This window comes from Phyllostomus discolor, chromosome 1 (assembly GCF_004126475.2).
Source record: "Phyllostomus discolor isolate MPI-MPIP mPhyDis1 chromosome 1, mPhyDis1.pri.v3, whole genome shotgun sequence".
NCBI classification, from domain to species: domain Eukaryota; kingdom Metazoa; phylum Chordata; class Mammalia; order Chiroptera; family Phyllostomidae; genus Phyllostomus; species Phyllostomus discolor.
The window spans coordinates 161,960,742-161,988,065 of record NC_040903.2 but is presented as its reverse complement, the minus strand read 5'-3'; the positions used below and the strand labels follow the sequence as shown (position 1 = coordinate 161,988,065).

The 27,324-nt window shown below is 39.2% G+C and overlaps 1 protein-coding gene across 1 annotated transcript in view; it reads left to right on the top strand.

The window, feature by feature from the left end:
- Window positions 1–27,324, top strand: part of ATP8B4 (ATPase phospholipid transporting 8B4 (putative)) — a 195,559-nt gene that overhangs the window by 54,753 nt on the left and 113,482 nt on the right. The window contains 1 exon segment of the mRNA XM_036033364.1: window positions 26,120–26,192. Coding sequence (XP_035889257.1) covers window positions 26,120–26,192 — 73 coding nt within the window.

Genomic DNA, 27,324 nt, shown 5'->3' with positions numbered 1-27,324 from the left:
ATCACATGGTGTGCTTGAGTGTGATATGGTTATGTTACAGAATTACATGCTTATGATTTTGTCATAAAAAGGGGGCATTATCAGTGCCGGATGCTGTATATGTAAATAAACATACATAACTATACTTTTAGTGCCTGGAGCATTACTCACCTATGTTCTTAGCATTGTGCAAGCTGTGATGGTGGACATTGTAAACCTCAGCCACAAAATAATTTGAGAAATAAAACCCTTTCTTTATAATCTTTCTTTTTAATTTCATTCTTTTTTTGTTTTGTTTTGTTACATTCTTTTAAAATCAGGACCAGTCTTCTGTTTCTGCAATCTGTTATCATATGTGAAAGTGCTTAAGAAATAGGTGTTGTGCTAGGCTTGGATAAAATCCCTGGAAGGCTTTAGTTTTAACACCAAGCAGGAGTGGCATGATTCCACAGAGTCAGAATTAAGGTGACTGCTGAACAGGAAGTGCACACTCTTAGCCCGGGCAGGACGACATATGCCTGCATGACATATGACGGAATCTGTGCATGCCGGTAGATGCTTCAGTGTGTGATAAGAGGAGGTTTCCCCAAGTCATGCCAACATCCTTGGCCCTAGTGGGAGCACCTGGGCACATGAGGGGCTTTCAGAGGACAGAGGTCATCTAATCCGGTGCTCCTCCACCTGGGCAGCACATTATATTGGTGCCCAGCCCAGCCACAACCCAGAGCAATTACACAAGGGTTTTGGAGGCGAGGCCCTGGTGCTTTTTAAAAGTTTCCAAGATGACTCGAACACTCGGAGTTCAGAACCTGTAATGGCAGCCATCTCTTTGCCTGTATATACATCTTTATGCCTACATCTCACTAATATTAAAAGACATTCAAGAAAAGAAATTCCATTCATTTTTAAAATGGTAAGCACAGTTTTTCATATTAGAGCTATCCTTATAAAGGGATAGATAACTCTAAAATGCTTATTTACATTTATTGCTGTGTTCAAGCTTAAGTTTTTAGTCAAACATTTGGCCAATAAATAACTACTTTACAATGTTTTCCTTTCCTTCAGAAATTCAAATTTTAATTTTTCCCATTTTTGTCTTTTTTTCCCCATTACACGTACTGCTCTCAGAGCTGAGTCACTTGTTGACTTTCACATATTTACGCCTCTTCCAATATTTGTTGTTCTATCTCAGCAACATTTCTAGTCATATGGACTTTAGATAAGGAAAGGTGTGTGGGAGATCCTTTGCTACCCAATGAGGTAGACACTAGCCACATGGAACTGCTGAGCACTTGAGATGTGGCTGGTCCCAATTAAGATGTGTAGTAAATATAAGGTATACATATCAGATTTTGATGACTTAGTACCAAAAGCAGGATGTAAAATACATCATTAATAATTTGTTATATATTGATTCAATTTCAAAATTGTAATTTTTGTATACAATGGGTTATACAAAATATATTAAAACTAAATTTATCTTTTTAAAAACTCTTTTTGAATGTGGCTACTAGAAAATTTAAAATTACCTATGTGGCTTGCATTTGTGACTGGCATTCTATTTCCACTGGATGGCACTGCTTTATACAACAGCTTTGTTACAGGTGAGAGAAGCAAGCAGAGAAGAAAGTGAACTCTGCTATGACCCCGGACTTCTGACTCTCAGCCTTGGATCCCCTGTTTGAATCTTGCAGGCTGCCAGCATTGTGGGTTGTATAACTATTCACAAATAGAATCATCATCACTTTTGCACAATACTTTTACACCCCTAACATTTTCTGAACCTATATGTCTGCATGAGAACAGTCTGAGCTCAGATGCTTCAGTGCAGTTACCCTCTCAGTCAGGATATTTCCTGGACACCTCTAGACTTCAAATTGCTCCTGACTATCAGCTTTTTGTGCGACACATTCCACTTCATACCTTCCTGAGCATCGGTAAATTTGGCTCAAATTTTCCAGGCTCTTTCATAGAATGTCCCCATCAATCTTATTCAATCGTTTTCCATTTGGAAACTGTGTGTATTTATAGAGAAAGACAAGGGCTTTCTTTCAGTGCTGCAGAGGATTATCTGCACTATTCAAGCTTGATATTACTAGCTATTATTCCTGCATAATTATGTGAACAAATATACTATTTCAATAGAAATAAATTTCATCTTTGTTTAACCAACTTTTCTAGTTTGAAAGATAACTCCCACTGGATATTAAGATAGGAAATTTTGTTTCATTTTTCTTAGCATATAGTTATTTTTCCACTATAAAAGTAGCACATGTCCATTAAGAGAAATTTGGAAAATAAGAAAAAGTAGAGGGAAAAAAATAACATTCACACTTCCACTATCCAAAAGCATTGCTATTTTGTTCTATGTCCTTTCGGTCTTCTTTTCTATGCCAAGATTTCTTATAATTGTGTGTATATATATACACATATATATGTATGTGTATATATTTGTTTTTCTGTTTTCGCTTCACATGATATTACCAGTTTCCAATGTCTTTCTGTTATCTTTGTACACATAATTTTTATAGGCTGCATAATATTCTGTTAAATGCATGTTTCATAATTCAGATAAGTACTTTATTATTGTTTGATATTTCATTTGTTTTTTTTTTAATTTTATTTTAATCACTGTTCAAGTACAGTTTTCTCCCACTTACTCCCATTCCAGCCCACCCACCCAACCCTCCCCTCCCCTCTTCCTCATTTGTTTTTAATTTAAAATATAGTTTCTTGATCTCTCTGAATTGATAGAATTACCTTTTTTTCTAAGACTGGGTTTTTGTGATGTATTTATAAAACTTACCTAGGAAGGTTACATTGTACCCATTATTTCCTATATGAGGTAAAAAGAACAGGAAGCACTGTTGCTCAGTCCACCACCAACCACCTTTGTCAGGGCCCCAGGGCGTAAGTGTGAGCAGGACCAGGTTGGATGCACTGAAGCCGGGAGGTTTCAGTCTCTTCAAACATCGGAATTCCTGAATGGGTGGCTGTCAGAGTTCAAGTCTATCTTTCCCTTAATCATGTAAAAAAACCCCCAAAATGTTCCATTAAAAAATATATTAGTCACTCAATTCCCAAACATCAATAATTTGAAACAGTGTGAATATAAGCTTTATATTATAATTACTAGCTACATAGTAAGGTAGCGCTCGCATGTAAAGTATGTACATCAGTTCTGGTCTGCGGAGTTCCTAGAGAACATTTGGGCAGTGACTGAGGGCAGTGTGACTCGCAGACCCTCTCGGCAGCTATGACAGAACTCTTTCCCTCTTCTTTGTCCTGCCAGAGTGGAGGTATGTAGACCGATGTCAAAAGATCTATCATTTGCTGCTGAATTCTTGGAAATAAGTTATCCAAGAGAGGGAGAAATTCATGTATGGCATTGCCCTCTTCTGGATTTGATTCAGAATGTCGATCTTGGGTGAGAGTGGATTCTTCTTATTAAATATGCTCTTTTCCTTCTTGGGCACCTGCAACCGAAATACCGAAGATCATTGAACTTCATGCATCTGAAGCTGACACTACTGAGAGTGTCTGTGTGCAGTGGGGGAGTGTGAACACCCCTGGTTCTGGGGTTCTATTGATAACATGGGAGAACTGATGAACCCTGAGTTTAGTTACCTTGTGTTCGTCAGGGCTTTGTTGGCTTTGTTGCAATTGGAGTGGAGGCCTCTGTGGTTGAACAACAAGGCAGAGTACCAACTTCCTGAGTTTTTGAAAATCTTTAGCCCACCCAGATAATTTATATGTTAATGATGGTACCACTGGGTCTCCAGGAGAGCTATTTGGGGTCTATATAAAGAGACTGCATATTTGAAAGGAAAATTGAGGGGAAAAGCTTCATTCTTTTTCTTTTAAACAATGTTAATGAAACATACCATTATAGGCTTAAACAACAGCAAGTTCAAAAGGAAGCTAATGGGAGTAGTCTCAGTGGTTTTTTCAGAGGAAGTTGTTTAAAAATTAATTTAATTTTTAGCTCATGCTACTAAATCACAGAAAACATGTTTGAAAAGTAGTGTCACCCTCAACAAATTAATTTCAGTTTCTTTGGTCTTGGATTGATCATTTCTTGGGCAGTTTCTGCGTGTCAGCTCTGCAGATGGAAGTGCCCACTTGCCAACGGCTGGTTTCTGTGTGTGAGCTGTGACATTGTTAAGGTTCTTATAAGTGATTTTCCATTGTAATCAATTATTATGGTGCATAAATATAACTTTTTAAAGTGTTAAATTTCTAAATGGTGACTATTTCCCCAAACGAGGTACATCTTGAAATAACAGGAAATTATAACATTTGCAAAACTCTGCACATGAGCTTTTCAGTGGCATCTCCTAATTTCTTTTTAAAATTTATGTAATCCAGATGTCAGCTGCTCCCTTTTGCTCTTAAAGCTCTCTTACTGTCTCCTTCTCCCACAAAGCATTAGAGAACAAGGTAGAGTTGAATGAAGATTTTGTGGAGTTATACATGAGGAGTTTTGTTTTACATAATTCATAGCAAAAAATGTGGAATCCCCTTTTAACATTTTTCTTCCACCAAGTTTTCTTTCTGCTGCTGGCGTTCGTAATCTCTTCCCCATTCAGTGCTCAGTGTTATTGGCTCTAATCCATTTCTTTCAGTATTTAGGACCCCTCATACATGTATCTCCCTTTTATTACTCAGAGTGGCTTGGTTCTTCCCTGGCTGTGAACTCCAACCCATCACAGCTGCTCACCGAAACAGCAGATTTTTCTGTAATGAGGTGTAATTTTTCCACCTTGTATGACAAAGAACACTTAAACTACACCATGTTCTATGTAACACTTAAAACTAGATTCTCTCTTCTTTAAAAAGATAGATTTATGTATGTCTTCACTGTTGTCATAGGGAAAAGATCTAGAATTTGTTTTGAAAGAACAAACCCATACTCAAACTACAAAGGCCTTAGGATTTCATAATGTAAAGCTCTCTTAAGATCTTAAAATATGAAAGATAAAAGAGATTATATTATAGGGAGTAAATTTGGTTTCAATCACAGTCCACATGTTGTCTATACCAAATCAAACAAATGTTTTAACAGCATTTGTTCATTAACTACTTATTGTTGATTAAATACTTACACATTTCTACTACAGGAATATTTAGCTTTAAATATCCTGAGATAATATCAATGAGTTAATTTCTTCCATGCATTTTAGATTGGTATATTATCTGTCTGCTGTTGGTAGAAAATTAAGAACAATTAAAAAAGTATGAAGAAAATATAGATTCTCCTACCCAGCTAGGAGAAAAGTGCAATGAGCTTGTGAAGGCATTTTATTGCTCCTTCCTCCTCCATCTTTGCTTTCTCTTCTTTTCTTATCCTTTCAAATCTTCCAAAGAACAGTCATGTAAAAAATAATTGAGATTTTACTGTATCTTACTGTCGTGGTTTGAACTGTGCCTCCCTACCCCCAAAGATATGCCCATTGGAATTTAAGTGTTTTCTATGAAAAAAAGTCTTTGCATATGTAATTAAGTTAAGCATCTTGAGATGAGGTCATCTGAGTAATCCAATCACAAGTGTCTTTATAAGAGAAGGAAAGAAGATACACAAAGAAGATAATATAAAGATGGAGACAGAGATTGGAGTTAAACTGTCCCAAGTCAAGCGCCGCCTGGGGCTACTGGAGGTTGGAAGTGAGGCATGGAACAGATTGTTCCCTAGAGCCCCCAAAGTGAGAGCTACCCTGATGACCCTTGATGTTGGGTTTCTAGCCTCCAGATCTGTGAGAGAATAAAGTTTTGCTTCTTTAAACCACCTAGTTTGTGTCATCTGGTATAGCAGACCTAGGAAATGAATGTTCACTTGCTTTCAGCTTTTAGTTGAGAGGTTCTGCTTGTTCATTTTTTTACTCACTAGACATTTATTAGATGCCTACTATATGTCAGGCAGGATGCTACATGCTGGGGATGCAAAGTTAAATAAAATGTAATTTCTGCCCCAAATATAATGCAATCATACTTACCTGGTATGCCCTAGGCTTAGCTTTAGAATTGCTACAATACTCTCAGCATTTTATTGTTTTTAATCATGTGTAAGGTGGGTGAGCAAAGTGACTCATCTCATTAGGAATGTTCAACTTTTGAAAATTCTTATCAGAATACAGGCTCTGCAGACAAGACAATGCCAGGTGGCAGAGAACCTTAGCAGGGCTTGGGAACGTGGCTGCAAATGGTACCTTGAAGCTGTAATTCAGGGACACATGAAATCACCTTTAAACTTGAGTAGTGTTCCCAAGCACTAAGATCCGTTTCCTTATTCCATGCCAGGAATTTTAAAAATTATCTCTGCTTGTTGATTTCTGGAAAAAATTAGATGTGCAATAATAGAAGAAGAAAAACAAAGAGGGGCAGAGAGCATAGGAAGTAAGAGTAATGATCTTTAAATTAGATCAAAAGACTCAAAAGCACTTGGGAAATTTGGGTGCTATAAGAGTGTCATTAATGACACATGGAAAGGGAACTCTGGCTGTGGCATTGTGGGCCCGTCACTGGAGGTAAGGAAGAAAGGGAAAGTGTAATTGGCATGGTGATGCTCAACATTGCAGAAGGAAGAAAACAGACTCTAATGATAGAGAAAGAAGAGATTTTGAAGATGTGAAGAAAGATGATAGCATTTTAAAATGGAGACTATATATGCAATAAAGTTTGCTTTCTGTAAGCTTTAGAAAAGAAGTGAGCCTTTATTCAAAATAAGTACTCATTGGATTTTAAATTTGACTAATGTCCTGTGGTAAGCCCAGGATTGAAGAAGTTTGAGCAGAAAGAAGAAAAGTGAAGTATTGAGAAATGGAATTCCATTAGGGAAGGCTTCTTGGGAGAGGACACATGAACATCAGTGAGACTGAAGGGGCTATGCTAGCAACTAGGGATGAATTTTATCGGATCATCTAATTTGCTCTGTGCGTCAGTCACACATATTAAGCCTGCATCAGGGACATGAAGCAGAAGTTTCACAGGGATCTGTGAGAGTAGTGGCAGGGATCTGTGTTAACCACTCATCCATCTGTCACTCAGCCACAGTTGTGTAACAGTCCTCTGCACTGACACTATGCTGGATGCTAGAGAGACAGGGATTCGTGTTCCTTCCCTCAAGAAGCCTGGAGTTTAGGGGAAGAGATGGACAAATAAACAGACTATTTTACAGCAGTGAGTGCTGTGATAAAAGGAAACCCGAGATACTGTGGAAATGCTCGCTGGGGAGGTCCCCACCACAAATTGGGAGGGTGGTGGCAGGGCTATCATCGTCTCAGAGAAAGAATTGGTTTCCAGCAAGTTTCAGCCATTGAAAAGCTAATTGAATGATGGGGTGAGAGAGACAGAGAGGGGAGATAGGAGGATTAGGGAAGGATTCAGGTTATAAAGGATGACTAGCTCCTCATAGGTTTATTGCAGAGAGAGGCTAAGAACATGTTGGCTGAAAAATACAGATAGATAAGCTAGCATAAATTCATCACTCCAGCTATGTGCTCTGATAAAATGTGGTCCAGCTATGCCTGCTATCTTCATGTATAGACTGCTCATATAGGACTGTTGAGACCTGTATTGTCCTTCTATACCATGAGGCAGGAGGGAAAGCCCATTAGCCTGGCATCAGGAGACAGAGGTCTGGTGCTGGCTCTGTTACTAGTTGGCTGTGTGACTGAGAACCATGGACCTCAGTTTTCTCAGCTGTAATACAAGGGGGTTGGATGCTAGTCATTTTCAAACTCTTCTTTTTCCAATCAGCAGAGTCCTTTCAAATGAAATCTTATATGGAATCCTAACATACAGAACAGATACAAGCGCTGCTCAGGATGAAACCAGGTGGGGGAGCATGTGTTCTTGGCCCCCCCCCCCCATCCTCGGTGGTGGCCCTTGAGGGGCCTCCATGGATATCACTGGACTGTTTAGTGCTTTTCCAAATGAGAGCTGAGGACTGCCTGGGTCCAAATCTACTGGGGCACAGAGTCTTGAGCCTTTCCCTAGACCTCCAGAATCAAAATCTCTGGGTTTGAGGTGTATGACTCTATTTTGATCAGCACTTAGTGGAATTTTTATGCACATTGAAATTTGAATACCATTGGGCTAGACATTTCAAGGTCCCTCCCAGTCCTCAAATAGTGAGACTCCATGACTCCCTATGGAGTTGTTGTTGTCATGAGGCACTTGAGAAGGGAAGTCAGAGAATCTATAGGATAAAAATATTTAACAGAAAACGGGAGGTTAAATGTATAAGGGTGGATACAATAGTAATGATAATAAAATAATAATAGATGATAGTGGAAGAGGAGAACTGGACATAAGGAAATAAATTACAGAATGGATTAGGGAAAGAAGAAAGCAACCTTACCCTGCGATCTTCCAAAAATGAAGATGGTTTATTTCATATGGACAGAATTGTAGGAAAAAGTGTCAGGAGATGATTCAAAGCATGAGACTGCCAGAGTTAATGCCCTGACCTGATCTTCCCACAAATCCTGTGCTCACTTCCATCATAGCACATAGTCTCTTAAAGGTCTCCTTCCCTTTCATTTATTTGTCATTATATGTTGATGTTTGTTAGATGCTGGGAATACAACAAACCCAAACAGACAAATAGTCATGTGAGTAGTGTTTCATTACAAACTGAGGCAAGAATGCTGCTAAGGACAAGATTGTGTGTGTGTGCATGTGTGTGTGTGCACGTGCATGTATGTGTGTGTGTGAGTGTGTGTGAGAGAGAGAGAGTTGATTAGGCAAGTGTGGGTGATGGGATGGAAAGAAGACTTCCGGGGAAAGACAACAGCATGTGCAAAGCTCTGTGGATGGGAGGAGGATGGGGGTCTATGAGGGACTGAGTGGCAGAAGCATAGAGAGTAAGGCTGAGAGAAGAGCAGTGGGACATAAGGCTGGAAAAGCAGCCAGAGTCCAGAACCTGCTGGACCTTAAAGACATGGTAAGAGTTTGGGTCTTTTTCCAAGAACAGAGGAAATACATGGAAGATTTTACCTTTGGAAAAGCTCATGGCTGCTGCTTAGGGCCAACCAATGGAGGGGGCCAGTGTAGATGTAGGCAGGGGCTAGTTGTCTATTGCCATACTTGTCTGTCCCTACCCTCTTGTGAATTACTGGAGGCTGAAACAATCTCTGTGTTCCCATCACCGAACTGAACAGTGTCCTGCATGCAGATGGGGCTCAATAATTATATGATGGATGAGCCAGATGCATTTAAATGAGTTCAGTAAATCATTTTGAGTCAAGATCAGAATATCTCATATGTATATCCCTTTCCCCTTCTCTCTCCCCTACAATTAATGTGGGGTGGGAGGAGGTGTTCACACAGTGCGTGTTCTATGAACATCATTGTCTGAGGTCATTGTCACTTGAGATCGGTGTTTGCTGTGGGGTATTTGGATTTGAGACCCATCTTTAATCCAAGTGCTCCGTGTTACTGGGAGTCTCCCTGATGTTGCTGCACCTGAATGTGCATGGGACCCTGTCTGATGTTTAAAGAAAGGGAGAGGATTAAGTTCAGCTGGGCTTCATTTCTAACTTACCAGAGCTCAAGGTAGTAGTGTTTGAAACAGTGCTTGCTGTTTCTTTCACAGTTACCCCCTGGCTGCAGCATGTCAGGAAACAAACATGTGGGAACCTGGGCAGCCAGAGACACTTGGACAGAGATGCAGAGATGGGCTTCCTTGTTTCCACATCAGATGTTTGCCTCTAACCCGACTATTTGAATTGCCTGGCTTAACAAATCCTGTTAACCCAGCTTGCTTCATCTGGTCACCTTGCTCCTTACCCAGCATTTCTGTTTAAACATATTTTTCTCCTTTGCATTGCTAAATTTAAGGCTTAATTTTCAAATCAAATGCTCATGTGGCTGGTTGCCTGAGAAATCACATGTGGAGAGCTGAGAGACCCAGGCAGGGAACTGTGCCCTTGCTTCTGGAGAGCGGGTCTGGAAACCATATGAATTGTAAATAGTTTTAAAATGTAAAAAAGTAAAGCTTTCTGCCAAAAGGAGAGGGCTGAGTTTCTCCCCCACACCCCTTTCTAGACTCAGTTATTAGGTATCTGTTGAAAATTACTGACCTCTATCATACAATCTGTTTACTGTCTCCATCAGCTGGGGCTGGATGAGCAGGATTTAACCCCCTTGAGGACTCAGCTCTGCCAACACTTTCTTTATTAGAAATAGGTTTTGGGGTCACAGCTATGAACCATGAGTAAATCTGTTAGATACATGATTTTCAAGGAAATTTGCCCTCTTTCACTTAATACTTTCTTCTGAAACTTGGGTGATAGAAATAGGGTAACATTTTAAAAGTAACAGTGTAGTTTTCCAGTAAGAGCAAGAAAAAGAATAACTAGGAAAAAGGACATGGCTTCCTTTATTTGCTCCCCACCAAGAACCTAATCATGTTCTGCAACATCATGGCCCACACTGAGAGGTGTTGCTCAGCGTATGTCTCATTTTCTTTGTTGTGGTTTCCTTTCTTACCTGGTCTTTTGTTATAGAAAGTAGTTCCTTACAAGTTTCTGTTGCTGTTGTTGTTGGTTTTGGCTTTAATTCTGCTGGGTGCCAAGTCACAGAGACACTGTCACTTTTATTCTGTATTGGCAAATATCTTCAGATTCTTCTTGCTTTCCTCTTGTATTCCAAATTTCATCCTTTTTTTTTTGTATTGCATTTCTCACTCCTGTTTTAGGGAAAAGAAAATAAAAACTGGAGTTGAGATACAAAAAATGATAAGAAAACAATGTTCAATATGGGTCCTTCTAAGTAGAGAACATTTTAGTATACTTAGATGTCTAAAGAGTTAGAGATCATAGCAGAGCTTATACAAATAAATAAGCAAAGGACCACAGCATAAATGCTCAGAATTGGCAGGCACATTTGTTGATGTTCAGTTTCAAATCTGGTACTGATAATGTCGAACTGCTCAAATGGTACCTAATTATTGGCCACCATCTCTGGCATAAAATCTCCCAATTAGCCAAGTTGAAAATACAATTCCCAGCAGTGGCTCTTGTGATTAGGAAAGAAATTTTAAAAAGAACAGATTGCTTATACACATACTTAGATATATTTTTGCAGATTATAAATAAAATCCTAATGCCTGAAACCCTCTGATAGCTAGAAAACAGAGGTCGGAGGGGACTGTGAGGCCAGCCTGTCATTGCTCTGAAGCAAAAAAAGCCTTCATCCTGGAGCTGGGTGGGGCACACAATATAGAGTGTTTCCCAGAAAGCAAGTAAAAGGGCAAGTTTTTGGCAGAAAGGCTTCATTTTCCTAATAGAGAAAACCAGAGTCTATTCCAGACAAAAGGCATCATCTAGATATGTCTGGGGAGCAGAAAATCCTAGAGTCTTTAGGATTTGAGAAATGCCAGAGAGAAAGAAAGGGAATGCCTTAGAAGGCCTTTATCGTCCCTCTGGTCTCTAAAGCATAAGAAATGGAACCCCCATTTGACATAGCAGTCCTCAACCCAAAGCTTTCAGCTGTTCCAGGGACTAACAGAGCAGTGGTCTATGAGGCGTGCGGCAGTGGATATGCTAGGACCTTCACCAGAAGCCAAGGTAACCTAGGCCTGTAGGGTCCAGAATAGTGGATTAGTTTGGGAGCTCTAGTTTATGCCTGTGTAGGGGCAGGGGAGAGTGTTACAGCCCCTGCTAAGCACTCCAGTTCTACTCTAAAACCAGATATATGATTGTTCTGAACCAAAGAGGAAAGTTTAGGTCAGTCTTAGTTCTCCAAATGCTATCTTCAGTGTACCAAAGCTGATTAGCATGCTATTTCAGGTTTCATGGATTCACCTTTTGTGGGGAGAGAGATAAACAAGTGGGTAGTTTCAACATAGTTTGTATGATGATGGGAATATTCATGGACTGCCACAAATGTCCTCAAGTTTAGGGGTCAGGAAAAGTTTTCTGGAAGAGTTGAGTCTTTAACTAAAATTAATCAAATAAAAATACCGAAACCAAGAAAAGTAAAAGTTTCTACTTTTAAAATTTCTACTTTTTTTAAAGAAAAGCATTATCCTTTGTATTTGTTTGTTTGTATTTTGCAAGCATGCATATATGCAAAGGAACCCGTGCAATAGATATAATTTTGTATTCCAGTTTTTTATTTTGTCATGATAACTCATATATGACATTAAAAATTTCTTAAAAACATTTCTAATAGCTGAATAATAGATTGCTTTACTCCATCACTCCACTATTGTTGGATAATTAACTTCTCTCTAATTTTGTTTTTAATGAACACCTCTCACAGCAACATCTTTGTATATAAATTTCATATGTATCTTTGATTATTTCTTTAGGCTATATTTCTAGGGAATTGAGACTTTGTCTTTTCAAAAAGATTCTTTAAAAAAAAAGTCTTTTAAAAGAGTCTTTTAAAAAAAGATTTTATTTATTTATTTTTAGACAAAGGGGAAGGCTGGGAGAAAGAGAGTGAGAGAAACATCCATGTGTGGTTGACTTTTATGTACCCCCACACTGGGGACCCAGCCCACAACCCAGGCATGTGGCCTAGACTGGCAATCAAACCAGCCACCCTTTGGTTCACAGGCCAGTGCTCAATCCACCAAGCCACACCAGCCAGGGTTAAAAGAGTCTTAATATATGTTATTCTCTAGGAAGTTCATTTATTTTCCCATTTGAACAAATGAGTGTTTTTTTTCCCACACCATTGCAGCTTTCAATGTTGTCTAGCCCAACTGGCTAAGTATAAACAGGTGTCCTATTTTTTTTAAAAATTCATCATTTCTAGTGAAGGTGATTATTTTTTTGAGTAATTATTAATTGTATTATTTTTCTTTTCAGTGACTTGTTTATTTATATTCATTGCCTATTTGTCTATAGTATCTTTTTGTGTTCTGTTTGGGAATTTATTTTAATTTTTTTCTTTTAATAAATTCCTCCAGTGGAAAACAATGGCACTCCTGCATCATGTACAGAGGTATTGCTCTAGGGCTTTTGCTGGTCTAGTGTACATGTTGAGCATAGTTTTCTAAGTGGGACTGAGTTGTGCTAGTAAACAGTGTTTTTAACAGTTTTCTTATATAAGATAACTTGTTTCAAAATATATGCGTGCTAAAAACTCCTTAGTATCTCCCCTAACCATTCCTTACCATCCTAGCACCTACTCCTATCAAACTTCCAGCTAGCATTTCTAACATTGTCTACAATCACACAGAACTGCTTGCTTTGCTTAAACCCGTGGTGTGCTCTTTCCCTTCTGCCTCTTTCATCCATCAGGGCTCAGGTTCAGGGTTATCCATCTCTGGAAATCCCTCCCATATCTATTTCAGGTGGGCAGAACAATCCCTACCCTCTTTGTGTTCCCACAGCATGCACATGTTACCAGGCTAGAGTTAAACATGGCATTCTAATACTCCTTTTTAGGCCTCCCCCTTGACTATGGGCCTCTTCACACCAGGAAACACACTGTGTTTATCCCCAGTGCTTTGCTCACTGTCTGGCTCGTAGTAGGTGCCCAATGATTGTTGAGTGTAGCAGAATTTACTTACTCTTTGAACCAGTAACATTGAGGACATAGATCATAATAAAGAAACTGGAAATTTAAAGACATGAAAGAAGTTAGGCATCTTTGTAGGTGTGCATTATAATATGAAATGGAAGTCAGCAGTACATACTTTGGGGAAAATGAATAATGCTTCTATTCTCTAAACTGTTATACTTTGTCCTGCAATGATTCCTCTTATCCTTACTTTCTTTCTGTGCTTCACAGTTACCTCTGCTATACTTTCTTAGGGTCTTCCCAGCAGGTGTAGTTATGTTGAATTATTCACTTCAACCCTAGAGCTAAATATGTTAAGCATACAATAGGAGTTACCATGTAAATAATAAGTCCATTCAAATTTTAATTCAACAAATAAGTATTTAGTCCTTAATATGTGCCAGGCTCTGTGTTACATACTAGCAATGTTACTGAACAGCGGTTGGGGTCCTGCTACTTCCTGCCACCCTCTAGGCAGAATTCCAGAGGCAAAGGTTTGGCGATAAGGAAGGGAGTCTTTGTCCAAAAGCAGTCCCTTAAGGCTATCAAGTCACAGTTTTAATTCCTTAAGCCTATCAATTAAGGCTAAACTCTAACACTTGAGTTCTCCTGTCATGCCCCCTGTTAGTTTTTAGTTATCTTATTTCTATAGGGTTAGTTTACAAACTAAAACAACATAATATACAAAAGCTATGCAATTTTGGAAGAACAGCAGGCTTCTGCCTCAGAGCCTATTCCCTCTAGAACACCCAAATAATAAACCTGCCTGCTCTGCCAGGCCAGCCCAGTCCTAGGCTGCATGCAGAGTTCCTTCCCATCCAAAATGCCTTCTGCTGGGAAGCCCAGGCAGCTGGAGCATAATCATTCAAGAACCCTTGGGGGAAGAAGAGCCTGAGAGCTAGACAGAACCAGCCCAGAAACCAGAGAGCCTCCCCTCTTTTTATTGCCATGCTCTGGAGGCATTCAGCTTCTCAGCCAACCGCATCCTAGACGGCTTACCACTGCCTCGGCAAACTCTTACCGCCCCTCCCTACTCCTCCCCAGCAATCTGATCAGATCTCTCTGTATCAGGGATATGGAAAAGAGCAGGACAAATAAGTCCGTGCTCGTAAGGAGCCTACTGTCCAGTGGGGAAGGTAGACAATAAACAAAATGAAAATAAATAATTTGAAGATTTAAAATATAAATTGAAATGTATTGTCCTTATAATGAAATGCTTATAATAATAATAAAAATAGTCAAAATACTTAAAAATATACATTATTTTATAGTTTACAAAATTCTTCAGTAAGTTTATTTTATATGAAGCTCATAGATGCTATGATAGATAGGCATTTAAATGTCAGATGGGTTTATTTCATTTTCAAGACCTTAGTCTTTTTTTTTAAGATTTGATTTATTCATTTTTATTTTTTATTATTATGTTTTAAATATTTTATTTATTTATTTTTAGAGAGGGAAGGGAAATAGAGAGAGAGAGAGAGAAACATCAATGTGCGGTTGCTGGGGGTTATGGCCTGCAACCCAGACATGTACCCTGGCTGGGAATCAAACCTGCGACACTTTGGTTCGCAGCCCGTGCTCAATCCACTGAGCTATGCCAGCCAGATTGGAATTTATTTATTTTCAGAGAGAGGGGAAGAGAGGGAGAAAGAGAGGGAGAGAAACATCAATTCGTTGCTGCTCACATGCCCCCAGCGAGGGACCTGGCCTGCAACCCAGGCATGTGCCCTGATTAGGAACTGAACTGGCAGCCTTTTGGTTTATAGGCCAGCACTCAATCCACTGAGCCACACCAGCCAAGCCTCAATACCTTAGTCTTATGACTGAAGAGGTATTCTGAGTGGTTGGCAGGTACCCATTAGTGTAGGTCATTGTGTGTATTTCCAATATGGTCAAATTCTTGCTTCAGTCACATGGCTGAGTGGGTGAACTTGCACCCAAGTCCTTGTCTTCCCATTCTAATGTCATGAGCTCTTTCTACTATGCTGCATCATTGTTGTTATAAGCAAGAGGTCAGAATTCTTCTCTTTAAGAATGTCAGTGTCTTTAAAAAGTTGATTCCAACTTCTTATCCATTCTGAACAGTCTTTTGTTTTTGCTAGTATCAAGATTGTCCCTACAATGTCATCTTCAAAGGTCAGTGTCTTTACTATAAAATTCCCTAGTTTTTGTTTAAATAATCTGTTAGAATTTGTCATCGATGAATTTGAAATATTACCTTGGACTTTGTTTCTCCTCATAATTAAAGTGTCTAGGGTATAAAACCAATGGCTCAAAGAAAGGAAGTATTCTAGTAATTGTGAGCAATAAGATTTATATTGGCCTTGGGAGAAATGTAAATGACATAATGATCGAAGCCTCAGAAAGCAGAGATAGTGCCTCAGAAAGCAGAGATATTTTACTCATGACCACAAGTAAGTCCTGATTAAAATCTTTGGTACGACATTAAGGCATGATTCTGAGAAGCCAAGTCTAGAGGGACCAGAGTAATATAGTCCAGACATATACTTTTCTGATGAGCTCATTGTATGAGGGGACAAAGCTGGGAGTATCATGAGGAATGAAAGTTAATGCATCCTTTATTAGGCTGTTTCTCTGGTCTATCAGTTTTCTTCCTGGGCCTTTGATGACAGCTCTATGGCAAGCAATCTAACACTGAGGTCATTCTTCTGGTGTACAGGTATTCTTCAGTGCTGACTGGAAGAATATCCACATGCTCCAGGTATCAGAAAGCCAAGAGAATTTAAATTGGGGTTATTTAATAACCAGATTTATATTTTCCCACTAGTTTCCAGATTCTTGATAACCACAATCTGAATCTAACTCCCCTTGAGGCTCCAACACTCAGCACAGTGCTGGGCTCAGAGTGCTCATTCTGTGTGTGTGGTGGTCTTGAACTCATTAAATAAGAGTGATAGTACCACACATGCTGGTCAGTGATGACATAATTAAGAATTCTGCTTACATGTTGTCCTATTTCCAAGAAACTCAAAGTGATAAACATTATAACCTATTTTGAAGTAATATTTTAAATTTTTCTTGAAAAGTGTTTCAGACTCAGTATGTCTGCAAATGTAGCAAATAAACTCATGGTATTCCAGTGCTATCCCATACTTTGGGCTCCCAAACTAGGAATGATATTTCCAGAAAACTAGATTCTCTGACCAGAGCAAACCAAAGTACGCCACTGAGAGATGCCTTTGCTTTGTCTATGTTGATGTGGCATGTATTATTACTTGTCATGTTAAGAAACTAATACTGTTTTTTTCTGCCTTTTGGTCCTGGCGTTTGATTCTCTCTTAACCTGCCTCTATGTAGAAAAGTTGATTTAAAATGTCACTAGAGGCCATGGGAAAACACAATATAAGGCTTTTACCCTGGAACAAAGATATTCAAGTTTAACTCTCCTCCACTTGGAAGCTATCTTCTTTTGGGGTGTTTTTCAAAAGAAGAAGTTGTTATTCAACACTAAGCTGGGTAGAAGCATACCATCTGATTTCTCAGAATAAAGTAGGCAACTTAGATGAAGGGAAGGGTTGATCTGTTCAGGCTAAGATGGTTGCTTGTAATTTTTTCTCATTGAAATGTGTTCTTTGTATAAGGAGTAATCAGAAACAGTGATCCCACCGTCCCCATATAGACATCATTCTTAGGACATTTAGGTAGCCAGTGACTATCTGTAGATGTTTTTTTTTTAATGGAAATGTACTAAAAATTTATCTTCCAACTTCATTTACTACTAATCATTGGAAAAAGGAGTAAATTGGAGGACCCAAAGTTTTACAAAATATTCCTAAGAAGTTTTAAAATGGAGAGTGGGGGGAACACAATGACTCATGACAGCTGCTCATACTGACTTTACAGAATTGAAACTGGAACTCGGGAGAGGTAAAATAGCTCAGCATTAAAAAGGAACATTCTAATTATGTGGCCATGTTGACAGCAAAATTGGGAAGTGGGCTTGCACTTTGTACAGGATGCTCTCCTGTTCTATCCATATTCCCCTGTGACATTGTAGGATATATTTCCACAGCCTCTGTGGTTTCCCATTGCCTCTAGGGGGCAGGAAGGTTGTTGCTTGCACACAACCCTCCACTGTCAGGCCTCTCTGGGAATTGCCTTTGGCTGAGAAGAGCTGTTTTGCTCAAGTTTACCCCTTCTTGCTGGGGTCAGGCTGCATATAAAGGCTGAATAATGCCAAGGTACCCAGCCTGGTCCCCTAGATCCAACCCTGAAGTGCATTCCATCACCAGAGCTCTGCATGGTATTGGCTGAGCCTCTGTTGTGGCTGCATCAACAGACGACTTCCTCCTCTGCCCAACTGTGTTTCCTTCACTTCCTCACAGGTGTTAATCCCAAGAGTACTTGCCAATAAACTTCTGGCACACAGATCTCCCTTTGAAACCGCTGCTGAGGAATCTGATCTTGACCTAAATAGCTCTGTTTTCTCCACAGTCAATCTAAGGTATTTCCTTTAGTATTCATACGTGAGAGCAGGTGTAATAGTCTTCCTTTGAAATAATTTTCTTCTGATTTCCTTGTGGTCTCATCATCTATTAGCCATCTATTGATGGAATTCTACTAAGAATTTACAGAAGACAAAGGACCTTAAGAGACTGATTTAGGGAAGGGTTTCAGTTCAGGGAAATGATTAAAGAGAGTACAATTTCTGCACAACTCTCAGTAGGTTTATACTGTTCAGGTAACAGCAAATGAATTGATGATTCTGTTTTCAAAATAGGAAGGCTACCTTGTGTGTGTATTTCTGCATCCAACTAATGCACAACAGGATTTATAAAAATCAAGCAAGACATCTCTAAGATTGATTACTTTTTCTCAGCAAATTGTTGAACTAATTACCCATGCGGTAGGACTACATCTTTCATTATCTCCCCTCTTCCCACCCTTTGCCCTGGCAGAATTGCTCTGAGAGCATCTTCAGCAGCAGACCACAGACCTCCCCTGTGATCCTGCCTCAGCACAAGCACCATGCTAATAAGGAAGGAATAGGAGGGAAACATCTGCATTCTTCAAAATAAGTAGATTCCAAAGATATGAGTATTATGCTATTCTCAATGTAATGAGATTCTGTTCAGCAGTCTATTGTCAGAGGATCAGGGCCAAGCTGTGTGTTTTACTCCAGCGTGACTCTGACAGCAGTGGGATTGAAAAGAACCAGACACTGCTGCTGCCCGTCGAACATCTGTGTCCTGGGGCCAGGACTGCGAGCGGCCTTCGGATCTCCTGGTTTTCAACCCTGAGAGCATGCACTATGGCTGTGATCACATTCCTTCAGCTCCTGAGAGCCCATTCTTTTTCTAAATAGGCAATACATAAGTATCATGGAAAATAGAGTAAAAGATAACAATAAATATAGGTTTATCAAGAGCATGAGCTTTGGAGGCTCAGATTCCAGTCCCAGGTCTGCCATTTACATGTGGCCTTGGAAGAGTTTTGTTTTCTTCTATTTTTCCTCCTCACTCGGCCTTTAAAATACCTATATATAATGCCAAAGATTCATGTCCTGAATATAACTCACATAGTACACAACAGTATGCAGTGAAATGAAGCCCCCTTTCACCTCACTTCTCTTTATTTTCTTTCTCTTGTGGCACCCACTCAACAGTTTCTTGTGTGTCTTTGAAGACTTTTTCTCTGCAGGTGTGCACAGAGCTATTTGTAGGTATACCTTTGCTTCAAAACACTGTTAGAATCTTTCCATGCATATGCAGTGTTGTGCACATGCTCATTTTAACCTAATAATGCAACTTATAGAATATTTTATGTCAGCACATATAGACCCATCTTATTCTTTCTGTGGCTTCATTGTATTCCATTGAGTAGAAGAACCATGACTGAACAGGCTCACCATGCTGTGCCTGTCTAATCCTTCTTGGTGGGCACTGAGTTTCTAATAGATTGCTATTACAAATAATACTGTGGCAAACATCCAACTTTGAGCACCTGTATGATCAGTTCTTTAAAGTGGAATATTTACATCAAAGTGTGTAGGCATTGAAATTTCTTCTTTATACCTTATTTTTTATGGTGTTTTTTCCATTACCATTTATGCCTCCTAAACTCTTTTCACTTCCACCCACCCCCTCACCATCCGCAATCAGCACATTGTTGTATGTGTCCATGAGTTCTTCCTTTTTTTTTCTGTTTTGCTCAATCCCTCCATCCTCCCCCACAGCGGTCAGCCTTTAAATTTCTGATAGATAGATTTACAAAAATAAGCCACATATTTTAATTTCTCTAAACATCAGTTTTCTATTTTATAAAATGGGAATAGCAGCTTATGTCTATCTTGTAGGGCTGTGAGGATAAAATGAGATAAAATACATGAATAGCGTTATCAAATGTAGCAAATTAAAATATAAGGCGTCCATCTATAGGTGAGATCATATGGAATTTGTCTTTCTCCACTTGGCTTATTTCACTTAGCATAATACTCTGCAGGTCCATCCATGCTGTCATGAAGGGTAGCAGAAGGGTTCCTTCTTTCTTTCTGCTGCATAGAACTCCATGGTGTAAATATGTCACAGTTTTTTTTTTTTGATCCACTTATAAGTGGCACCTAATCAACAAAACAAACAAGTGAACAAAATAGAACTAGAGACATGGAAATAAAGAACAAACTGACAGTGACCAGAGGGGAGGGGCACATAATGGGGGAAAGAAGGGGAAGGGTCTAGTCAAGGAACAGGTACAAAAGACCCATGGATAAAGAGAATGGGGGAAGGATTGAATGTGGGAGGTGGGGGGTGGGTAGAGCAGTGGAGAGTAATGGGAGAAAATGGGGACAATTGGAATTGAACAACAATAAAAAATTTTTAAAAAATAAGGCATCCAATTAAACTTGAAATTCAGATAATGATGATATTTTAGTGTGAGTGTTGCCAAATATTACATGAAACATACTAAAAATTAACTGCTGTTTATCTTAAAATCACACTAAATTGGGTGTCACTTATTTTATTTGGTAATCCTATACCTGAAGAAATCAGCACATTCCTGGCATACAGTAGGCACTAAATCAATGTTGGTTGCTGTAATTCTTATTAGACATTCAGGAAAATGCTGTCATTCAACAAATATTTTTGAAAACAATTATTTTTATTCATTAATTTATTTATCATTTATTCAACAAATACTTATCGAGTGCCTACTATGTACTAGGCATTATTCTAGATCCCAAGGAAACAGTGGTGAGTAATACAACTGTCTCTGTATGAGACAGTTGAATACTTTTGTATGTTTTAGGTCTGACATGGACTTGAGATTAAAGAAGAAACCACGCTCGGTATATGTAATACCGAGGTCAGTAAAATTGATCATTATTATCTCTCTTTCTAGTCCCCAACATGTCTTCTGTAGCTTTTGAGGAAATTCTCAGTAATCTATATTGCTAATGGGCAGTCAGGAGCATTAGAATATGGAAAGGATGAATGTAGCCTTGAGGAGCCCGTTGAAGAGCTTTTCCTTGTGTCCCTGAAGGCTTCAGCAATGGGCTTGGTGTCGTGTTCAAGGTAAACCCTTGATTTGTAGCCTCTGCAGCCAATAGTTCAGTGACATGGAGCATGGTAGCTGCCACCTCAATCTACTTGCATTTTCTCAAGAGGGTTCTCAACAAAGCCTAGCAGCTCGTAGGATGCTACATGGTATTAGGAGGAAGCAGGTTCAGACTAATTTATCAACAAATATTAGATGTGGTTGCTCTGTCTTGCCTCCTTTTCTCAGAACTCAGGTTCTCAGATGTTCTGAGAGTAGACATTACACAGGCATACCTCATTTTATTGGGCTTCACGGGTGTTACATTTTTACAAATTGAAGGCAAGACCCTCCACCAGCCAAAAGATTACAGTTTGTTTTATTGCAAGATACTCGCTCCCGGGCCGTGGCCTGGAACTGAACCCCCAATGTCTCTGAGGTAGGCCTATAGTTAATGAGTGTATTAAAGAAATTCTTTCCTCTAAGTAATTCTTGTCACTATTCTGTGGCAGTTAAACTCCATATGTTTCATGGTGCCTTTGGAATTTGAATTTTATGAGTTCTTTTCTTGAATTTTGGCCTCTTTAATGACTGGTTTGTGACTCTACTAAAGTAAAGGCTATCTTATAACCTAATTTATTTTTGAGAAACCTGGTTCAAATAAGGATTAAATTGACTATGTCCATTTCAAAACCCAAAATAAAATATGAGTATTTTAGAGTCTTGGAATTTCTTGATTCAGTACAATTAAATGAATAAACTTCCTTTCAGGTATTGCAATTCCTCCATGAGAGCAGAAGGGCTTTTCCCAACAAAAGTAAAAGCACAGTTTGTGCCAAGGGTGTGGAGCTAAGTGTCACTGTCACAGCCCATGAGGCCATCCTGTGTCCCTCTCGCAGAACCATGATGCGAGCTTGCCTCAAACATGAGCTGTGAGCATAGCTGCACCACACATGGAGAGCTGGGCATGTCCGTTTTAGTTTCTTTTTTAGGATGATGATGAAATGCAGTCACTATAGAAGCTAAAATATTAGAAGTCTAAAAATATTTTGAGGATGAGCTTTAAAGCAAACCTTCCTAACTACCCTCCTGTTCTGCTGGTGTGTTTTTTGTGGGTTGTCAGTGGTGGTGGTAGTTGGTAGGGCAAGAAATACGGTGGAATTTAAAATATAGATGATTTAAATGCATTTGCAGGTTTTAGCCAGTTTGCACTTTTCACTAAGTTTGGCTGCTTCTTAGCGATGACCCTTACTTAGTGCTCATATATCTCTTTTTTAATTGATTGTTTTTAGAAAGAGATGAAGAGAAGGAAGTGAGGGAGAGAGTGAAAGAGAAACATTGATTTGTTGTTCCACTTTATACATTCATTAGTTCATTTTTGTATGTGCCCTGACTGGGGATTGAACCCACAACTTTGGCATAGTGGGACAATGCTCTAACCAACTGAGCTACCCAGCCAGGGCCTGAGATATGTCTTTGAAGTCTTAGTTAAGTACAGTTACATCTACCTTGGTAAGATAGAATAGGAAATAACATTAAAAAATACTCTCCTTTGGTTGTATTATACACATTCATTGTTTTACAGGTATATAATCAGCTAAGGGGGTTTAAACAAGGAATCACGTACTTCTATCATTTACCAATATATCCAGGCCCTTTTTCTTCAAAATTCTAATGGAATCTGTAGAGTGTTACTTTCCCTTCTCCAAAATAATGTATTTTGTTCTCTCTTACTCTGCATTGAGTTTCTGGTAACCTTCTAGTCATAAGATGACTACCATAATCTTACTTTGTAAGGGTTATATTTTCTTCTTGGTAGAGTGCTGTCCACAAGTCTAAGCAATGTGTCCATGTGTCCATTGTGTGGGTAAATGATGAGACAGTTAAATAGTGTCAGGATTGGGATCGACATCTAGGAAATACTGTCTGTGGTTTCTTAACAGACTGCTAATTAGTTTCAGATAATATTTCTTTGCAGAAAATTTCTCCTGTGATTTTGTTTTTTCACAGCATTTTGCTTAAAGCTCAGAAAAAGTTTGTGTCAGCCTGCATTGCTTAGGTTCTCCACAGCCCATAGCCCACAGAGGTGATAGTTTGTCCCATGGAATTTGTACATACCAGAAATTTTTTTTGATCTCAAGTATTGTTAGTCATAAGACTTTGGAGTACTCTATAGGGGAGACTGTCCTGTTGGGACAGCTGGAGAGGGATAGGTGACCAAAGGTAGTGCAGGTGTTGCAGGATGTCTGGAATAACAAATCAGCCTTTTGGGAAGAGGAGCTTCGAGAGACTGATGGGTGTACCTTCTGGGTAGAGTGTGGCAAGAGAGAAAAAGAAAGGACTAGAGTGATGCATAGTAAAGGATTCTGGGCTCATACAGTATTATAGGCACTTTCTGCTTTCTTGGACTGTTGAATGACATGAGCAGATTCATAGTCAGATCTTAGCAAAGCATTGTCAAATGAATTATTCTGAGTGTGTTTCTGTTTTTGGAAATATTTAATACGTCAGAAAGTAGAGGTTAAAATACAGGTAGAGGCACAGGTGGGTGGGAGGGGAATGGGCATGAAGATTTATTTTGCTTTATCATCCCTCTGTATGGTCCCTACAGAACATCATGTTCACAATTATATCAGATGGTTCCATATCAGAGATTCTTTACACGCTCTGGGGTTTTGAAAAGTTAATTCAGGTAATTCTCTTTGATATCACTCCCTTAAAAACATCATTCCAAATACTTTGGTTTTATAAAGGAAAACATTATGATACTGAACTGGAGAAAAACAAGTTACAATTTAAGTAAGAAAATTCAGGTTTTGATTTGTTCCATCAAAAGTGGCTATTGCTACTTATGTGTGTAAACTTAACTGTCAAAACATGGAGCAGACTGACAGCTGCTGGAGGGGAGGAAGGAGGGGGGCAATGGTGGAAAGAAGGGGAAGGGACTAGTCAAACGACATGTATGAATGACCCATGGACATGACAGAAATGTAGGGATTCACTGTGGGACTAGAGAGTGGGCTCGGGTGGAGGAGGGCAAAGGGGAAAAAATTGGAACAACTGTAATAGAATAAACAAGAATAAAAAAAGTGTAAGAGTTTCTGTAGTGTTCCCTTTTCACTATGATTTCCCACTTGGATGAGAGAGGTAAGGTATGGTCCCTCCTAGAGTTCATAATGTACAGGTAGGAGGAATATGAGTTTGAAAATGAAACAGTATCATTTCGGCTTTTGCCTGAAACAGATGCACTTTCTTTTTTTTAAGTTTTCTTTTTTTTTAAAGATTTTATTTATTTATTTTTAGAGAGGGAAGGTAGGGAGATAGAGAGAGAGAGAGAGAGAAACATCAATGTGCAGTTGCTGGGGGCCGTGGCCTGCAACCCAGGAATGTGCCCTGACTGGGAATCGAACCTGTGACAATTTGGTTCGCAGCTCGCACTCAATCCACTGAGCTATGCCAGCCAGGGCGGCACTTTCTTTTTTAAAAAAAATATTTTTCAATTACAGTTTATATTCAATATTATTTTGTATTAGTTTCACGTGTCCAACAGTGGTTAGACAATCAGAATATTTTACAAAGTGTTCCCCGGGATATTTCCAGTACCCTCGGCACCATAGTTAATTATTACAGTATTATTGTAAACAGATGCACTTTCAATAGAGATTTCCAGACAATTCGGTAGCAGTGCAGTTTCCATAAAAAAAGACACAGTCTCCATATTGCTCTGTTCATGTTAACTTTTACCTGAGATACTGTCCCCTAAGAAGTGTCTCTGATGCTCCAAAGGAGGTACCCCCAGGAGAAACAAAATGAGATTTAGAAGGCTCATTAGGTTCTCCTGTTGCCGTTGAACTAGATAAAGTGCAGAGAAGTATGGCTTTGGGCAAATGATTGAATTCTGGCTGGAGATGAAAATGCTGCAGTTGAATACTCTCCAGAACAACATGTACTTGGATCCATATTAAAGAAAAATTCTTTGAGTGTTTAAGCCAAATGACCCAGCAGGGTTGATAGTGTGAGGCATATTTCGCAGTTGTATAAATATTTAAAACTGTTTTCCAGCCTATAAAACAAGTAAATTAGGTTGTTTTTAAAAACTGCATAATGACATTAACCTGCGCACCTTAACTTGTTGGGGAACCTGCCTTATCATCCCAGCCTTCTCTCCCAAAAGGGAATCACTGAACAAAAAGTGTGATGAAGGCTTCCAACTTGGAAAACAAAGCTGGTTTAGGAGGCGTCAGAGAATTCCACAAGGAATGATCAGCATCGTGGCATACCGCTACAGGTGGTCTGTTTTCATGAGGCCTGTTTGCCTAAGTGGTCGCTAGGGATCCAACCAACTAGATGCCATAGCTTTTTGTCATAAACTCCTTTGAACTTGATGAAGGATAGACTCAGGGCTCCACTATATACAGGAGCCTCAAAGAAAGCAGTGCAGCATCTTGGCTGTGTTGTTCTCAATTCTGAGCTGCTGGCCTTCGCCATTAGAATGCTACCAAGTCCGTCCTTGGCCACAGGTCTGTGGATGATTTGTAGGTGGTCTTTCCTGTTCAACTTTCTGAGGCTTATTTTATCACCCGTGTTCTTGTCCTTCCCCAAATTTATTCTCTTGCATTTATTCTTACCTGCACTTTAGCTATTGCTGGCACCCACTCTATCCGTGCCCCATTCATTGCTTGCCTTCAGTTATACAGACTTCTGGGACAATGGCGGTGATATTTCAACATTTATTACTAATAGAGCTCGAAAAGAATGTCAGTGACTGAATTTATCTCTCCTGTCCTTAATATCCTGGTCAAGGAAATGAGAGCAAGTGTTAATAGCTGCTGTATAAAGCTGGTACCATGGGGTGGTGGAAAGAGCACCCAGCCATCCTGAGTTTAGCCCCAGGGATACACGAATGCCCTGGGTATCCTTGGGCAGATCAGTTGAGTTCTCTGGGCCTGAGTGCCCACACCACTCAGGTAAAAGATTTTGTTATGTAAGGTCCTTTGAACTGAGCATTCTAGAAGAGCCTGGTCCGTTTCTTTTGTTCCTCCATTGTGATGCTTCATTGTGAGTATATTCATTCCCTTGACTATTCTCTGTTCCTGACAAAAGTTAATTTTGTGTTTGTTCACAGCCTGCAGAAAGAAAAATGGATGAATGTTAAAGTGGGAGACATCATTAAATTAGAAAATAACCAGTTTATTGCCGTGAGTATAGAGCATTGTTTAAATAATGTATCTCAGACTGAAATATCATATGTACTGCAGTATTTACATTTGCAAATTTAGTAAATCTATACTAATCCAGAATAATTAAAGAGGGAATGCCAAGATGTATTTGTAAGAAGTATCAATGATAAAATGTTTTAAAAGATGTATTGATTACTGAATTTTTCAGACTATAAGATGCACCAGACCATAAGATGTGCCTAGGTTTTAGAGGAGGAAAATAGGAAAAAAAATTTGAAGCAAAAAATGTGGTAAAATATTTAAGAACACAAATAACATAGACCACCCCCATACTCAGTGAGCCAGGTAAGCTACATTCAGACTATAAGACACCCCCCCTTTTCCTCCCAAATTTGGAGGGGGGAGTGAGTCTTATAGTACAAAACCACGTAACTATTTTCAATAACATGGTAACTTAGATAAGGCCAAGTGATCATCACCATGTCTATCTCCTCTGGCATGCATTAAATTAATAGATACAAAGATTTATAATCATTTGATGTAAATAGGCACATTTAAAATGCTCCCGAGTACTTTAAAAATGGTTTGTCCTTCTGTAAGTTGAATATTATCCTTCAAGAACAGACTTAATACTGCTAATTTGCATATATTTAAGAAAAAGATGAGAGGCAGAGAAAATGTGTGCTCTCTTCTGAATTATCATAATCAGAACATTCTATTGATTGTTGTGAATCATTAAAATCCTATTTGTGAGGGTTTTACTTTGCATATTAAATGAAATGGCTATAGGGGTGTCCAACTTTTTGGCAACTCTGGGCCACACTGGAAGAAGAGTTAGTTGTCTTGGACCACACATTAAATACGTTATGACATGTAATCACACACACACACACACACAAATCTCATAATGTTTTAAGTAAATTCATGATTTTGTGTTGGTCTGCATTCATAGCCATCCTGGGACGCATGCAGCCTGCAGGCTGTTGGTTGGACACCCCCGGTGGAAGACTAATTTGACCTAAACTCCAGTCCTGCCAAGGGCAGGCTTTGGCTCTGCTGGGCCCAGCAGGGCATCTCATCTAGTCGCTTTTGCACCCGTCTTGGACATCCTTCCAGAGAGGCCACCTTGGGTCTAATTGTCCTCATGTTA